Source organism: Macaca thibetana, chromosome 10 (genome assembly GCF_024542745.1).
Source record: "Macaca thibetana thibetana isolate TM-01 chromosome 10, ASM2454274v1, whole genome shotgun sequence".
NCBI classification, from domain to species: Eukaryota; Metazoa; Chordata; class Mammalia; order Primates; family Cercopithecidae; genus Macaca; species Macaca thibetana.
The window spans coordinates 64,724,725-64,742,681 of NC_065587.1; the positions used below are offsets into that span (position 1 = coordinate 64,724,725).

The 17,957-nt window shown below is 45.7% G+C and overlaps 3 protein-coding genes across 3 annotated transcripts in view; 1 reads left to right on the forward strand and 2 right to left on the reverse strand.

The window, feature by feature from the left end:
* The window catches only part of MMP24 (matrix metallopeptidase 24), a 52,825-nt gene extending 47,878 nt beyond the window's left edge, over nucleotides 1–4,947 (reverse strand). Inside the window, exon 1 of the mRNA XM_050807091.1 lies at nucleotides 4,699–4,947. Coding sequence (XP_050663048.1) covers nucleotides 4,699–4,944 — 246 coding nt within the window. The 5' untranslated portion in view covers nucleotides 4,945–4,947. The remainder of the gene's footprint in view (nucleotides 1–4,698) is intronic.
* The window catches only part of TRPC4AP (transient receptor potential cation channel subfamily C member 4 associated protein), a 283,763-nt gene that overhangs the window by 54,426 nt on the left and 211,380 nt on the right, over nucleotides 1–17,957 (forward strand). The gene's annotated exons all lie outside the window — the stretch shown is intronic.
* PROCR (protein C receptor) overlaps nucleotides 14,359–17,957 on the reverse strand; it is a 46,271-nt gene continuing 42,672 nt past the window's right edge. The window contains exon 4 of the mRNA XM_050807304.1: nucleotides 14,359–14,528. Within this exon, the coding sequence (XP_050663261.1) occupies nucleotides 14,518–14,528 (11 nt within the window). The 3' untranslated portion in view covers nucleotides 14,359–14,517. The remainder of the gene's footprint in view (nucleotides 14,529–17,957) is intronic.

Here is a 17,957-nt window from a genome sequence, read left to right on the forward strand (position 1 = left end):
TCATTTGGGGTCAAGCTTCCTTGACTGCAGCTTCAAACCAAAGACTGTTCTCCATCTCCTCAGCACAAATCACTCAAAACCAGTCTCAAGGGCAGGAATCCATAAGTCCTGGGTCTAGGAGTCACACTCTGTTACTTATTCATGTGGCCTGTGATAATTGACTTGTCTCTTTCAGCCTGTTCTGATTGTCCTCAGAATCAAGTTGGACACTAGGAAGGCCAGAAAAGTATTTGAGGAACATTCTACTCAGCAAATAAGAGAAGTGGTGCTTTTAATAAATCAAATGAAGGAAGCCAGTTAGAGAATCAGTGGGACCTCCTGATGTGTAAGATACAAAAGAAAGACTAAAGAAAGCATAGGATCCTGTTCTTTGAGCTTCAAGGGGTTGGGGGTTGTGGAGAAAAATAAAGCAAAGGAGAAGACAGACTGAATAAAAATTTTTTTAGGCTTGGTAATGAAAGATCATAGATATGAAATAAAAAATCAATGATAATGAAAAATGCTTTCAATTTAGAAATCAGGAGAACTGGGAAAAGTTCTCCAGTAGTTCAGAATCATCTACTATCAAGTTCTGTGCCCTTGGGCAACTCAATTCAAGAAGTATCTAGTAAGTGCTGTTGTAGGTACTGGGTGATCTCTAAGGTCAGGGTTATCTCTCAATTTCTTTTTTTTTTTTTTTTTTTTTTTTTTTTTTTTTTTGAGACGGAGTCTCGCTGTGTCACCCAGGCTGGAGTGCAGTGGCGCGATCTCGGCTCACTGCAAGCTCCGCCTCCCGGGTTTACGCCATTCTCCTGCCTCAGCCTCCGAGTAGCTGGGACTACAGGTGCCCGCCACCACGCCCGGCTAGTTTTTTTTTTTTTTGTATTTTTAGTAGAGACAGGGTTTCACCATGTTAGCCAGGATGGTCTCGATCTCCTGACTTCGTGATCCACCCGCCTCGGCCTCCCAAAGTACTGGGATTACAGGCTTGAGCCACCGCGCCCGGCCCTCTCAATTTCTTTCTATTGATGCCACGATCATTAGATGACTATGTAAAGAGTTATGAAAGAACTCAAGGGTGAGCTTGTGGAACCACTGCCAAAAGGAATAACCTTGCTTTCCACCGAAGGAAGTACAGGTTGGCAATGAGTCCCATCTCTAAGGAGGGTTTTAGAAGGCAGCTTGGACCTACATGCCCATGAGTGCTTATTTCAGATCTATGTAACTTTTTGAGATAAAGGATAAAGAGTAGAATCATTGATTGCTCACTGAATACTTAATGATGAGCATTGAGAGTCGGGGATTTTGTTCAATGTAAAAAAATAAAATATTTTGGTTGATAAAGCCCTGCCTAAGAACCAACCTTCCTCTCCCCAAAAATAATGTTTAACTATTAAAAAATAAATAGGGCTGGGCGTAGTGGCTCACACCTGTAATCCCAGCACTTTGGGAGGCTAAGGCAGGTGGATCACTTGAGGTCAGGAGTTTGAAACCAGCCTGTCCAATACATCGAAAACCCATCTCTACTAAAAATACAAAAACTAACCGGGTGTGGTGGTGCATGCCTGTAATCCCAGCTACTCAGGAGGCTGAGGCAGGAGAATCGCTTGAACCCGGGAGGCGGAGGTTGCAGTGAGCCGAGATCACCCTGCTGCACTCCAGCCTGGGCAACAGAGTGAGACTCTGTCTCAAAAATAAATAAAAACAAGTAAGTAAATAAATAAATGACAAACTGGCTGGGGTTGCCTTAAAAGTGTTTCCGGAGAAGAGAGAAGAAAATGACAACTAGAGAAATCAGGGAAAGTTTATTGGAGAAGCAGGGCTTGAGCTGAAACTTTATGGAAAGGTTTCAAATGAACGTGCAGAAGGAAATATGTGACAATGTCCAGAGAAACATGGGCAGCCTGTCTAAGGGTAAAGGAGAAATTGAGCTTGTCTGGAGTAAGGATGCATTATCGATAAGCAGTGGGAAATACGGCCTGCTAATGGAGAGGTAGGGTGGAGTCAGACTCCAGAGGGCTTAAAAGACAGAAAGAGGAGTAAGCAATATTATCTGCTGGCTTAAAAGCAACAATATTTCTATAAGGTTTCAATCAAGTGATCCCCTAGTGTTCAGTGAAAGGATAATTAGGCACAATTTATTGAGAGAAGCAGTGGATATAATTTGTCTTTCAGAAAGTTTTCGACAATGTATTAGACATTTAAAATGGAGTCACTGTCAAATTAAGGGTGATGTTTTTGTCACTTAGAAAACAATAGATAGATATAAATGGTCACTTCCATGAATGAAAGGGGATTAAGAGTGCAGGGGGCCCCAAGAGACCTTGCTGGGACCTGTCACACTTAAATTTTTTATAAGTGATCCAGAAGAAGTAGAACAAAGTGAAAATTTCAGGACTTCAGATCATATTAAGCCCTTTCAGACAGGGAAATGCTATGCCAAAAGAGAAGGAAGGAGGAAGGGGTGGAGGAAGGGGGAGGGGGAGAGAGAGAGAGAGAGAGAGCGAGCGAGCGAGCAAATGCTTGAAGGAAGTTACTACGTGCAATGCAAGATGGCAGACAAACGTCAATGTGGAGAAATGTAATGCACTCCGATAAAAATAATCCACACACAGGGTGTTGTGTTCCAGGCTATCAGTTTTGACCCAGGAAAAGGCTTTGGGATCTATTATAGATTGTTCCCTAAAGGCAGTGGCCTAGTGTGTTGAGGTCAGGACAGCTGACAGAGGGAAGGGGGATGCAGGTTGGGACCTGGAGACCAAAGAAGAAACCAACCTTCCTTTATGCAAAACCATAGGGTCCTGTATCTGGAGACAATGGTCAAGTTGACTTCTATTGAAAATTAGGGTCAAAAGATTTCTAGAAAAGAACAACTAAAATGATCCAGAGAATGAGTGTGGCTATTCTAGGGGTCTCGTGTCTTAGGGGGAAACTTAAGTTTAAAAAGACAAAGGCTAAGAGAGGTGGAATAATCAAAGCCTGTACAACTGATAAGGGTAAGGACTAGCTTCCTCTTAATACTTGAAATATCGTAGGAATAAAAAAGTTTCGGAGTTGAGATCGTCTAGCTCTCTCTCCTTATGTTAGACATGGTGAAATTCAAGCCTAGAAAGGGCAAGGAAATGGTTCAAGGTCACACAAACCAATGGGGGTGAAGGTCAGATCAGAGCCCAGGCCTCCTTAATCCCAGGCCAGGGTCTTTCCACCTCATCCTGAGCACTCAGGCAGTCTAAAGGAATCTTTTTCTAGGGTATAAACTTAGGATATGCACTACTTTGACATGTGATAAAACACATGCGAAAACACAAAGAGGCTAGGGAAAGTTTCCACAAAAAGTCAACCAGCAATTATAAAATCTTTGCAGGACAACTGCCAACTGGCACTAAAGGTTCTTTTACACACCGTATCTTTTTTGTTGTTTTGTGGAACCTGTAACCCTTTGAGAGACTGAAGAAATCTAGGGATCCTCGCCTAGAAGTAAACACATTTGCACTTACGAACACAAACTTGTACCCAATTTCAGTGCACGTATGACCTCCTGAGCTCCATGCCCAATTAAGAATCTCTCTTGAGGCAGATTCTTTTAAACAGACTGCCTGCTTCAACAAATACACTCCATCTCTTAGGATGGCTGAGGCTATCACTCTGATTTTCCTCAGCAAAATACCACTGTCCCAACATCATTCATTATAATTGCATACCTCTAGGTTGGAAGATACTCGAGAAATTACCTAGTCCAACTGCACCCCCCATGAGATATAGGATAAGGTCATGAGTAAATAAGGGGAGACTAGAGTCAGCCTGCCTAGGTTAGAATTCTAACTCCATCACTCACTAGCTGTGTCACCTTGGGCAAGTTACTTAACCTCTTTGAGTCTGTATCCCCATCTGTAAAATGGGGATAAAAATTGCAACTATTTCATAGAGTAGTTATGAGGATTGAATTGGATAATTCGTATAAAACATAGCACCAGGCCTGGCACATAGTGAGTGTTCAGTAAATGCTAGCTGGCATTATTGTGATGATGCATGCATCCATGCAAGCACTATGCATGCCTCCATCCAATCCCCTCCGAGAGCTTTTACTTGCACATGCCAGTGATGTGCAGCTCGCCGCCTCCTAAGCTGGTTGAGCAGCTCCAATTGTTACAAACTTCTTCCTATATCGAGCCCAAATTTGTCTTCTTGCAACCCCCACTCCCGCTGGCCCTAGTTCTGCCCTGTGGGGCCAAGCGAGAACAAGTCTATCCTACCTCCACCTGACAGCCCTTCAGCTACGAAGACAGTGATCGAGTCCTTCCTCCGCCCTCCCCCCTCCCCCTTCTCCAGCTTGAACATCCTCGGTTTCTTCTCCCAACCCACAACAGACTGGCTGCGCTTACTATTTACTCCGAGGCGTTGTACGGTTCCCTTCACACATAGTCATGCAGGCCACACACCCCACAGCCAACACAAGCGCGACCCTCGAGCTCGGCCCCCGCCCGCTGCCCCTGTCCGCGGTGCTGAAGCAGCTCCCGGCCTCGGCGGCCCTCGGCGGCGCGGCCCTCCCCAGCCCCCGCCCTGGGCCGCACCGGCCCGGACCCCAGGCGCGGACCCCCGGCGCGCCGCCTCCGCGAACCCGGCAGCAGGCGCGGCCCGGCCAAGGCCCGGCCCCGGTGCCGCCCCCCGCCCTGCCCGGAGGCCCCGAGCCCGCTCCCCGGCCCCGCGCGCCAGCCCCACCTGCCCGGCGAAGGGCGCCTCCGCCTCGGCCGCCCGCGCCACCGCCACCGCCACCGCCACCGCCGCCCGGTCCCCGGCCCCCGCCGCCGCCGCCGCCCGCGCGGCGACCGGGAGGCAGCAGAGCGCGGGCAGCAGCAGCAGCAGCAGCAGCCGCCCGGGGACCCGCCAGCGGCTCCAGCGCGGGGCCCGGCCCGGCGGCGGCGGCGGCGGCCCCGGCGCGGCGCGGCCGCCCCGGCTCCTCGGCATCCCGGCGGCGGGGCCCGGCCGCCCGGCTGCGATGGCGGCGGCGGCGGCGGCTCCGGCCGGGTCCTCCCGCTGCAGCCGCTGCGGAGCCGCCGAGTCACGGCGCCGCGGACACGCGCCCGGCCCGCCTGCCTTCGCCGCCGCCGCCGCCGCCGCCTCGGCCGCCAGCGCGCCCCCGCCTCCGCGCGCCCCGCCCCGGTGGGGGGCGGCCGGGGGCGCGGGGGCAGCACCCGGGAGGGACCTGCGAGGGAAGGGGCTCCCGGCCAGCCGTAAGGCAGGGGCCGCGGAGCGGCGCTGCGGAGGGGTCGCAGAGGCTAAAAGAACAGCTCTAGAGGCAGGGTCCGAAGGGGTGGAACTGGAGGTCGGAGTCTGGGGGGCAGCCCTGAGCGGGAGGGGGAAGAAGCTAAATCAGTATTCCTGGAGGCAGAACCACTGGATGGCCCTGGGGGAGCATATCCGGGGTTGGGGGTCCGGAACGCTGGGGAGAGGGTCCTGGGGAGTGGCATTGGAGGAGAGGGGGTCTGAGAGGCAGCCTAGGGGAGGAGACTGAGGAGCGGCCCTGGGGTAAAGGCGGGGTTGGAGAGCAGGCTAAAGAAATAGCCCTGGGTCTGAGATTGTGAATCCGGAGAGGGAGCTCTGAGCGGCTCTCCTGGGCCGGGGTGGTGGGGGAAAGGGGTAGAGAAGACCTGAGGAGCGTTTAAGAGGGGGCATTCCTGGGAGACATTAGGTGAAGTTGAGGTGAAGCTCAGTCCCTCACCCCCTAGAGGAAAAGAGCTCATCCAGCTAGGAAGATCATCTTTCATCCAAAACAATCCATATTTATCAAGCGCTTTCTATTTGTAGGGCTCTGGGCTACTTGGGATACTGAAAGAAAAACAAAACAAAACAAAACAAAAAAGAGAAGGCCGATTTCCTGAAGTGCAGAGGTTTACAGCTTGATGAGAAAACATAAACGCAAAGAAAAACAGGATGGCAAACACCACGTGTCAACAAGGACACAGGCAGCTGCTCCAGGGGTCAAGGGAGACCTGATGAGGAGCTGGGGAAGTTAGGAAAAGGTGTAATGGAGGATGGTGGGACTCTAGCTAGGACCTGAAGGAAAGGCTGGATTTAAACAAGGGGAGGGGAGAAGAGAGAGCATTTCAGGGAGGAAGTTGAGGGTGTACAAGATGTGCCTGAGGCGGCAGATAAGTTTCTCTGGAGCACAGGGTTCCTATAGGAAAGTGTTGGGAAGTGAGGGAAATAGTACAAGACAGTGAATGCTGGGATAATAAAATTGGGTTGTGTTCTGAAGGAAAATGGGGAGAGTGTCATTAAAGGTTGTGTGTGTATGTGTGCGTGTGTGTATGTGTGTGTTTAAGCAGGATGATGTGTGAAAAATAGTATTTTATGATTACCTGGTAATTTGGAGATGCAAAAAGGGGCACAGGCTTTAGTGTCAGACCTATGTTCATATCTTAGCTCTGTTCCATTTTTATAAAACGATGCTAGTATTACTGTATAAGATTGTTTTCAGCATGAGGTCCTTGACACTTAATAGATATTCCATGTTAGTTCCCCTCCCAGTGGAGAGAATAATGACCAGAGGAGGCAGAGAGATTGGTTAGGAGACTAGTATAATAGTCTAGGTAGAAGGAAATAAGGATAACAATAATAATTAACATTTATTGAGTGCCTAATACATACCAGTTACTGGGCTAAGCACTTTCCTGCACGATATCTCGTTTAATCTTTATAGATAAACCCTATGAAATAGATGCTATCATCACCCCTAATTTAGGATAAGGAAGTAGAAGGCTCTGAATAAGTTTGCAAACTTGCGTGATTCATAAGTGATAGAGCTGGATGGATTCAGAACCCATTTTTTTCTAGGATGGGGGTGGGAAAAGAGATAGATTTAAGAGACAGTGGGCATACAAGAAGGGGGAAAGGAGTTTAGAGTGATGGCAAATAGAGAAAGATGGATGGTATCATCTTCACAGAAATGGAGTCATCATGTGGAAGAACTGGCTTGAAGGAGGTGACAAGGAGCTCGGTTTTAGACTTGGTAAAACTGGGGTGACCACAAGATCTGTGAGATGGGCATGGGAATGAGTTCTCGAAGAGGGTGGAGAATGGATATTTTGGACACCTTCAGGTAAATATGGTAGTTGAAGCTAAAAGCAAAGAGTTGAAGAGAGCAAAAGGCCAAGGGATCCATCCTGAGACATACATATTCAGAGCCTGAGAATGTATGTATGTATTTTGGCTTGAGAATGTCAAGCCAAAAGTGAATCTAAAGATTGTCCAAAAAGACTAAAGAATTGGCCGGGCGCGGTGGCTCAAGCCTGTAATCCCAGCACTTTGGGAGGCCGAGATGGGCGGATCACGAGGTCAGGAGATCGAGACCATGCTGGCTAACACGGTGAAACCCCGTCTCTACTAAAAAATACAAAAAATTAGCCGGGTGAGGTGGCGGGCGCCTATAGTCCCAGCTACTCGGGAGGCTGAGGCAGGAGAATGGCGTAAACCCAGGAGGCGGAGCTTGCAGTGAGCTGAGATCCAGCCACTGCACTCCAGCCTGGGCGACAGAGCGAAACTCCGTCTCAAAAAAAAAAAAAAAAAAAAAAAAAAAGACTAAAGCATCAGGATTATGGAGTATCACCAGAAAGAAGAGGAGAGGTTCAAAGAAAAGGAAGGAGTTGTTTGGGCGTGGTGACTCACACTTGTAATCTTAGCATTTTGGGAGGCCAAAGCAGGCAGATTACATGAGTCCTGGAGTTTGAGACCAGCCTGGCCAACATGGTGAAACCCTGTCTCTACAAAAAAATACAAAAATTAGCCAGGCATAGTGGTGCACACCTGTAATCCCAGCTACTCGGGAGGCTGAGGCTGAGAATCACTTGAACTTGGGAGGCAGAGGTTGCAGAGAGCTGAGATTGCGCCACTGCACTCCAGCTCAGTGACAGAGTGAAACTCTGTCTCAAAAAAAAAAGAGAGAAAGAGAGAAGGAGTTGACAGTTGACAGTCTCAGAATTCTGAGTCTGAAGACGGTATTAACATGAGTTGGACAGCTCATAGTCCTGGTAGGGAGATGATAGAGATAAATCATTGTGGTTACATGATGAGTTACGACACGGATGAGAACAAAGTGTTGTGAAAACATTGAGGAAAGAGCAATGAACTGCCCCAAGTTGGAAGATTTGGGAGGGGATATATTCCAGAAGGAGGAGATTGTATATTCAAGAAATGAAAGGGGGCCGGGCGCGGTGGCTCAAGCCTGTAATCCCAGCACTTTGGGAGGCCGAGACGGGTGGATCACGAGGTCAGGAGATCGAGACCATCCTGGCTAACACGGTGAAACCCCATCTCTACTAAAAAATACAAAAAACTAGCCGGGCGAGGTGGCAGGCGCCTGTAGTCCCAGCTACACGGGAGGCTGAGGCAGGAGAATGGCGTAAACCCGGGAGGCGGAGCTTGCAGTGAGCTGAGATCCGGCCACTGCACTCCAGCCTGGGTGACAGAGCGAGACTCCATCTCAAAAAAAAAAAAAAAAAAAAAAAAAATGAAAGGGAACAGACTGGATTGAGCTCTGTCTTATTCTTCTCCTTTCCTCTAATACGAAATGCTCATGGAACTGCCAGTGATGATATAGCACTGTGGTGGTCCACCTTGACCAGCTCCCAAGGACGGTGCATGTGAATGACAGTAGGTATTGATGATAAGGAAAGAAGAGGCTGATAGAAGTAAATGGTTGCTTATAAAAAGAATCCCTAAGGTAGTCCTTAGTAAGAGGACAGTCCGGAGACCGCTGTGAAATCAGTTCAAGAGGAGGCTTAGAAGGTTTCAGAGCAACACCCCAAGATAGAATCACTGGAACTCTGACTTCTCAGCCTCCAGTCACCATGACGAGCATGGGATAAAATGGAAACAGCACTTGACTTAGCGTCGGATACCTGATTCAAGCACTGGCTCTGTCACTGACTTTCGGTGTGCCTTTGAGCAAGTCACTTCATTTCTTTGGGCCTTAGTTTCCTCATAAAATGAAATGAATGACCTCTGTCTTCTCCACTTCGTGGGAAAGACCACATGAGGGGTTGGGATTCACTTAATGAACTATATGGTAAACTGACCAGCTGTTAGGAAAAACTTTGACATTGATAATCTTAAGAAATATTATGTTGGGGCTGGCGCAGTGGCTCAAACCTGTAATCCCAGCACTTTGGGAGGCTGAGGCAGGTGGATCACCTGAGGTCTGGAGTTCGAGACCAGCCTGGCCAACATGGTGAAACCCCATCCCTACTAAAAATACAAAAATTAGCTGGGCATGGTGGTGCACACCTGTAATCCCAGCTACTTGGGAGGCTGAGGCAGGAGAATTGCTTGAACCTGGGAGGTAGAGGTTGCAGTGAACCAAGACTCTGCTACTGCACCCTGGCCTGAGTGACAACAGACTCCGTTTCAAAAAAAAAAAAAGAAAAGAAAATAATTATGATATTGACTGGGCACAGTTGTTCACACCTGTAATCCTACCACTTTGGGAGGCCAAGGAGGATGGATCACTTGAGCCCGGGAGTTCAAGACCAGCCTGGGCAACATGGTGAAACTCTGTCTTTACAAAAAATAAAAAAAAAATTTAACTGGGAGTGGTGGCACGCGCCTATAGTCCCAGCTACTGGGGAGGCTGAGGAGAGAGGATCACTTGAGACCAGGAGGCAGAGATTACAGTGAGCTGTGATTATGCCACTGCACTCCAGTCTGGGCAACACAGCTAGACCCTATCTCAAGAAAAGAAAAAAAGAAATGTTATATCAGTGCCTGAGCTCACTGTAGGGAAACTGGGTCCCCTCTTCCCTTCATCTCCTTTCTTATTTATTTATTTATTTATTTATTTATTTATTTTGAGATGGAGTTTCGCTCTTTTGCCCAGGCTGGAGTGAAGTGGCACGATCTTGGCTCACTGCAACCTCTCCTGGGTTCAAGTGGTTCTCCTGCCTCGGCCTCCCGAGCAGCTGGGATTATAGGCGCCCGCCTGGCTAATTTTTGTATTTTTAGTAGAGATGAGGTTTCGCCATGTTGGCCAGGCTGGGCTCGAACTCCTGACATCAGGTGATCCACCTGCCTTGGCCTCCCAAAGTGCTAGAAAGAACTACAGGCATGAGCCACTGCACCCGGCCTCATATTTCTTTATTCAACAAATATTTATTAAATATCTTTTTGGTGCTAGATACTGTGAGTGGGGCTAGGGATGTAAAGAAGATCAAGTTATAGTTGCCTTCTTTAGGAAGACAGTCGGTTGGGGAGATAGACAATTATACAGATAACAACAGGATAACATAATATGTGCTATAAAAGAAAAACGGGGCCGGGCGCGGAGGCTCACGCCTGTAATCCCAACACTTTGGGAGGCCGAGGCGGGCGGATCACGAGGTCAGGAGATGGAGACCATCCTGGCGAACACGGTGAAACCCCGTCTCTGCTAAAAATTAGCCGGGCGTGGTGGCAGGCGCCTGTAGTCCCAGCTTCTAGGGAGGCTGAGCAGGAGAATGGTGTGAACCCCGGAAGCGGCGGAGCTTGCAGTGAGCAGAGATCGCGCCACTGCACTCCAGCCTGGGCGACAGAGCAAGACTCCGTCTCAAAAAAAAAAAAAAAAAAAAAAAAAAAAAAAAAAATTAAATTAAATTAAAAAAAAAAAAAGAAAAGTGGGAGTAGAGAGGAGGGAACAACTAACTGTCTAGAGATGGCAGGTGAGACAGACCTTGAGTGACCAGCAGGAGTTTGCTATGTAGAATGGGAGGGAAACCTATGTACAAAGATAACAGATACATATGGAGACAAAAACTATTTACATAGTAATACAAAGACATTATTTTCTTTTTAAACTCTCATTTTCTCATGAGAGTACTGGGTAGTTTTCTAGGGCTTCATGGCGCATTATAACAGATTGAATGAGAAGTAAATAGGATAATAGAATTATCTTCCATTAAACCAGACATAAAACAGATTTTCAAAAATGTAAAACAGTAGCATTCCTCTCACTATTTTGTTTTGTTTTGTTTTGGAGCAAAACAGCTAAATTTTTTTTTTTAAATAAAAATGTTATGTTAACATGTTTATTATTGTTATTTTAAATGAATTAATATGTAAATATTTAACAATTTCTCAGTTTTGACCCCTAGTGTGATAATTATCAATGGATATAATCCACATAAACAAAAGTTATTTGGAGTCCTGAATTTTCAAAAGTTATCTGGAGTCCTGAATTTTTTTTTTTTTTTTTGAGACAGAGTCTCGCACTGTTTCCTGGGCTGGAGTGCAGTGGCGAAATGCCGCCTCACTGCAACCTCTGCCTCCCAGGTTCAAGCGATTCTCCTGCCTCAGCCTCCCAAGTAACCGGGATTACAGGCATGAGCTACCGAGCCCAGCCTGCATTTTTTTTTTTTTTTTTTTTTTTGAGACAGGGTCTCACCCTGTCGCCCAGGCTAGAGTGCAGTGGCACAATCATAGCTCACTGCAACCTCAAACTCCTGAGCTCAGGACTTGAAATCTGAATGGGGTGTGTGTGTGTGTGTGTGTGTGTGTGTGTGTGTGTGAGAGAGAGAGAGAAAAAAAATTTTTTGGATGGAGTGGCCAGGAAAGTCCTCAGTAAAATGAATTTTTTGTAAAGATCTGAAGGAACAAGGGAGTGAACCATGTAGATATCTGAAAGAAATGAATCCAGGCATATGGAACAGCAAGTGCAAAAGTTTTGAGGCAAGAACGTGACTGGCAGGTTTGAGGAACAGGGTGAGAATCAGTGTGATTGGAGTGGAAGAGAGTGAGAGTATCAGGAGATGAGGGTTATGGAGGGAAGGGTGGTCTACATGAGATAAAAAACTGATTGGACTAAGCATGGTGGCTCATGCCTATAATCCCAGCACTTTGGGAGGCTGAGATAGGAGAGTCTCTTGATACTCTCACCTGGTCATCATCTATCATCTCCTGATACTCTCACGCATCACTTGAGGCGAGGAGTTTAAGACACCATCTCTACCAAAAACAAACAAACAAAAATAGCCAGGAATGGTGGGGTACACCTGTAGTCCTAGCTACTTGGGAGGCTGAGGTGGGAGGATTGCTTGAGCACGGGACTTTGAGAATGTAGTAAACTATGTGATCATCATTGCATTGCACTCCAGCCTGAGCAAGAGTAAGACCCTGTCTCTGAACAAACAAAAACTGATGAGAGGTTCTGAGAATGGAAGAGACATCTTCTGGCTTATGTTTTAACAGGGTTGCTGGGGTGAGAAAAGGTTTAAAGACCATACCAGAAAGGCCAGCTAGGAAGCTATTGCAATAACCCAAGTACAAGATGATGGCAACTCAGACCTGGGTCCAAGTGGAGATAGAGAGATGTAGTTGGATTCTCATAAATTTTGATTTTTAATTTTTTGTTTTTTGTATTTTGTATTTTTTTCCCTTTATGCTTTTTTTGTGGATTTTTTGGGAATCACAGATTTTGAAAGTAGAGTTGGCGGAATTTGTCAATGGATTGGATATGAGGTATGAGACAAAGCGGAGAGTCGCATTACCAATTACCAAACTTTTTGACCTGAGCAACTAGAAGACTGGAGTTGCCATTATTTGACACAAAGAAGACTGCAGGAGGGACAGGTCTGAGTAGAAATATGAAGAGCTCACCCAAGTAGATGTGGCAAGTAGGCTATTTTGATATTTGGACTTGAGTTCAGGAAAAAAGTTGAGAGTGAAGTAGGACTTTGGAGGTTTTCAGAATCAATATAATAGGTAAAACCCAAGGGACTGAAGAAATTACTTAGGAAATGAGTGTAGACAGAAAAGCAAAGAGTTCCAGTGACTGGATCCTGGGGCAACTCTAATACTTAGAGGCTGGGAAAATGAAGAGTAATCAGCCAAAGACACTGAGAAGGAGGAGCCAAAAAGAAGAAAACCAGGGAAGTGAGAACTACCGGAAGCCAAGTGAATAAAATGTTTTAAGGAAGAGAGAGTAACCAACTGTGTCACACAGATCAAATAATATGAAGATGAATAGATGCTAATTAGATTCACCAATGTGGAGGTTGTTGGTGATCTTGAGATGTTTTGGTGGAGTGTAGGGGACAAAAATCTGATTGAAGTAGGTTCAAGAGGAATTGAAAATGTTGAGTATACAGGATATATCTTTTTCAAGGAGTTTTATTACAAAGAAGAAGGAGAAAATGTGGCAGCTGTAGGTGGTAGTGGAGTCAAAACAGACTTTTTGTTTGTTTTTAAGATGGGAAACATAACATTTATATGTTGATTGAGACTGATCGAGGAGAGAGGGGAAAATTGATGATGCAGGAGAGAGAGAACTGCTGAAGCCATGCCCTTGAGTAAGCATGTATACAAGTGGGGAGGTTGGCTATGAGTTAGGATAATTCCTCCATAATAAGAGGAAAGAAGAGGACTTTTAGTAGTACAAATCTGGTACCAGTGTGGAGAAGAGCTTAAAGGGAGAACTTGCATTTGTTGGTTACTTACTTTTTGTCTAGCATTATGCTAGATGCTTTCCTCACAAGAGTTCTTTTTTATTTTTACTTTTATTTTTGTTTTTTTCCAATCATATTCTTTCTAATTATTTTAATTATTTTAGAGACAGGATCTCACTCTGTCACCCAGGCTGGAGTGCAGTGGTGTGATCATAGTTCATTGCAATCTCAAACTCCTGGGCTCAAGCAATCCTCCCACCTCAGTCTCCTAAGTAGCTATGACTAAGGTACATGCCATCATGCCTGACTAATTTTAATTTTTTTTGGTAAAGATGGGGGTCTCACTATGTTGGCCACCCATGGCCAACATAACAGCCATGTAAGAGTCACCATGCCTGACTACAACAGTTCTCAATATATGAGGAAAATGAGTTATGAGGCTGTTGTAATGAGGCAAGAAAAGTTAAGAACTGAACTAAAGCTGCTGAAGATCCAAGATACTGTGCTCTTTATGCTCTGCAAAACTCCCCCACCCTTGCCCCCACCCACACCAAATTGCATTGGCCTCTCACTGCAGATGTCACAATGCCTTACATTTGGATAGAAAGAAATGGACACATTGGCTCAACCATAGGGTAGAGCTGCTTGTTTCTTATAAAGGAAAGAAATATTTGAGTGGTCATAAGAATCTGCAGTACTGGCCAGCTCTTGGGGGAGGGCCCTCGCCCTGAAGCCAGGCAAATATACCCAAAAGATGAAGACCTAAAAAGAAAATACAGGAACAAAGAAGAGTGACATTCTTTATTTTTTATTTTACTTAATTAATTTATTTATTTGAGACAGAGTTTCGCTCTTGTTGCCCAGGCTGGAGTGCAATGGTGCGATCTCGGCTCACGCAACCCCTGCCTGCCGGCTTCAGGTGATTCTCCTGCCCCAGCCTTCCGAGTAGCTAGGATTACAGGCATGTGCCACCACACCTGGCTAATTTTGTATTTTTAGTAGAGACGGGGTTTCTCCATGTTGGTCATGCTGGTCTCGAACTCCCGACCTCAGGTGATCCTCCTGCCTCGGCCTCCCAAAGTGCTGGGATTACAGGAGTGAGCCACTGCGCCCGGCCAGAGTGACATTCTTAGTAGAGATCTGAAAAGAAATATAAATGAGAGGGTGGCTGGAGAGCACAGTCCAGCTTAGGAAGTCTCCTTGACCTCTCTCCTCCTTCCTCTGAATTTCTATTGCAGCAGCTAACGGTCAATGAAAAGCAATTTACCTGCATCAGATCACTTAATCCCCACCACTGTCCTGTGAAGTGGATTCTAAGGAAAGGGTGAGAGAAGTGATTTACCCCACGACACACCTAGAAAACAGCAAAACCAGGAGTAGAACCCAAGTATCTGACACTAAATTCATGTCCTTAACCCTTGGTGCCTTTGTTCATTCATTAATTACCTCAAAAATTCTGTAAACATTACTCAGAAGCCACTCTGTGGAAGGTACTGGGGCAAGTGAGACAGTCTTCAGGTTAAAACAAAACAAAACAAAACAAAAAAAACTAAGACTTGCACACATAAAAGACATGACAAATAACCACAAAACATTACACCATTCTATAGGATTTCAGAGGGGAGTGAGGTCACTTTGGTTGGGGACATCAGGGAGATCAAGGAAGGTTTCCAAAAGGAAGTAGCATTTGAGATGAGCCTATATAAACTGGTAATATTTTAAAAGCTAATAGTTTTATATGCAATATACACGGAACATTACCACACACGTGTTCAAAAGTTATAAGCAGTGGAAAACTGTGTGAAGTTTTAATTGGCAGAAAATGGGGGGTAAAAGGCCGGGCGCTGTGGCTCACGCCTGTAATCCCAGCACATTTGGGAGGCCGAGGCAGGCGGATCACTTGAGGCCAGCAGTTTGAGACCAGCCTGACCAACGTGGGTGAAACCCTGTTTCTACTAAAAACACAAAAAAATTAGCCTGGCTTAGTGGCATGTCCCTGTAATCCCAGCTACTCGGGAGGCCGAGGCAGGAGAATGTCTTGAACACGGGAGACAGAGGTTGCAGTGAACTGAGATGGTGCCACTGCACTCCAGCCTGGGCTACAGAGTGAGACTCCATCTCAAAAAAAAAAAAAAAGAAAGAAAGAAAAAAGAAAATGGGAGGTAAAGGCCTAAAAATGGGAGATAAAGGCCTGAAGGAAGGAAAAGGTCTGATTGTTCAGGATCTAGAGAAGGCCCCAGTCCAATCCCTCAACTCAGTCTCAATGTCCAGCCCCAAACGACTTGGGAGTATTTCTCACTTAGGTTTCTCCCTTAAAAGCATATTCAAAACAGTGCATACAATGGGACACTATGCAGCTTTTTTTTTTTTTTTTTTTTTTTGAGATGGAGTCTCCCTCTGTTCCCCAGGCTGGCGTGCAGTGGCCAGATCTCGGTTCACTGCAAGCTCTGCCTCCCGGATTCATGCCATTCTCCTGCCTCAGCCTCCCAAGTAGCTGGGACTACAGGCACCCACTACCACGCCTGGCTAATTTTTTTGTGTTTTTTTTAGTAGAGATTGGGTTTCACTGTGTTAGCCAGGATGGTCTCAATCTCCTGATCTCGTGATCTGTCCACCTCAGCCTCCCAGGGTGTTGGGATTACAGGCGTGAGCCACCGTGCCCGGCCCAATGCAGCCATTTTTTAAGATGAGGAAGTACTTATGAATTTATGAATAATTAGGTCATTATTTCCAAAATGTAATGTTAAGTGGTTAAAAAAAGGCAAGGTGCAGAATCCTGGATATGGTAGGCTACTATTCGTGTAATAATCGGAAAAAAGAATACGTGTGTGTGCTTGCACTTGCTCCTTTACACATAAAATAGGGACAGATACCCAAGGAACTGATAATAGTGCTTACTTCCTGGAGGGAAGCTTAAGTGGTTTGAGGACAGAGGGGTTTTTTTTTTTTTTTTTTTTTTTTTTTTGAGATGGAGTCATGCTGTATCACCCAGGCTGGAGTGCAGTGGCACAATCTCGGCTCACTGCAACCTCTGCCTCCTGGGTTCAAGTGATTCTCTTGTCTCAGCCTCCCAAGTAGCTAGGACTACAGGCCAACATCACAAAGCCCAGCTATTTTTTGTATTTTTAGTAGAGACACGGTTTCACCATGTCGGGCAGGCTGGTCTTGAACTCTTGGCCTCATGTGATCCACCTGCCTCGGCCTCCCAAAGGTGCTAGGATTACAGGTGGGAGCCACCGTGCCTGGCTGGAAGGAGATTTTTCTCACTGTATACCTTTTTGTATCTTTTGACTTTTTAATCATGTGGATATATTATCTCTTCAAAAAATAAGTACAAGCTGAGCTTTTTTTTCCCTTTAGTATTGTATGTTCTTCAAATGAACAAGCTGAGCTTCTAAAAAAATAAGTGTAATAGTCTCTGAAGGTCACTCCCCGAAAAGAGGGCTTATATTGCAAAATACTGGTATACAGTGAAAACAGTAGCAGTTCACTTAGGTTTCAAAAATTCAGGCCTTCATCTGTGTGGCCAAAAAAAAGCAGAAATAAAGCAACAAACTATAAACTAGGTAAAATATTTATTACTAATTTTTTAAACGTAAAACAGCTCTTATAAACCAATAAGAAAAAGACTTATGACCCAATTCGAAAATGGCGAAGGACTAAACGGGCTTCAGGCAAACAGAAATATAAATGGACTCTTTTTTTTTTTTTTTTTTTTTTTTTTTGAGACAGTCTCGCTCCATTGCCCAGGATGGAGTGCAGTGGCACAATCTTAGCTCACTGCAACCTCTGCTTCCTGGGCTCAAGCGATTCTCATGTCTCAGCCTCCTGAGTAGCTGCGACTACAGGCACATGCCACCACACCTGACTAATTCTTTTGTGATTTTTGTAAAGACGGGGTTTTGCCATGTTGGCCAGGCTGATCTGGAACTCTTGGCCTCAAGTGAACCATCTGCCTCAGCCTCCCAAAGTGCTGGGATTATAGGTATGAGCCACTGTGCCTGGCCTGCACAGACTCCTATAATAATTTTTTAAATGACCAACCTTGTTTGTAACTAAGGAAAGGCAAATGAAGACAATCAGCCACTGCTTTCTTACGTTATCAGACTGCAAATACCAAAAGGTTGGATACTACATAGTGTTAAAGAGGGCATGATAAAACAGATACTCCTCTGTACTGTTGGAAGAGATACAAATTGGTATACTCTCTTCGGGTTACCAACTTGGCAATGCCTATCAGCCTTGAAAATGAACATACCTTTGACCCATCAATTCTAATTCTGAGAATTTATCCTAGATAGATACCCTTGCATAGGTGCAAACACAAACGTAGAAAATTATTCAATTGCCGCATTCTTTGTAATTACAAAAAATCAAATTCAATCTAAGTACTTTCTAGTGGGGGAAATTGCTACATCTAAACTGAGGAACACACTGGGAAGAAGTTGAAAATAATGGTGTGGCTGTGTATTACTGTTACGACAAGACCTTGATTTAGCCCCCTCATTATCTCTTACTTGGATCGCAGTAATAACTTCCCAGCAGGTCTCCCTGCATTCATCTTGCCCT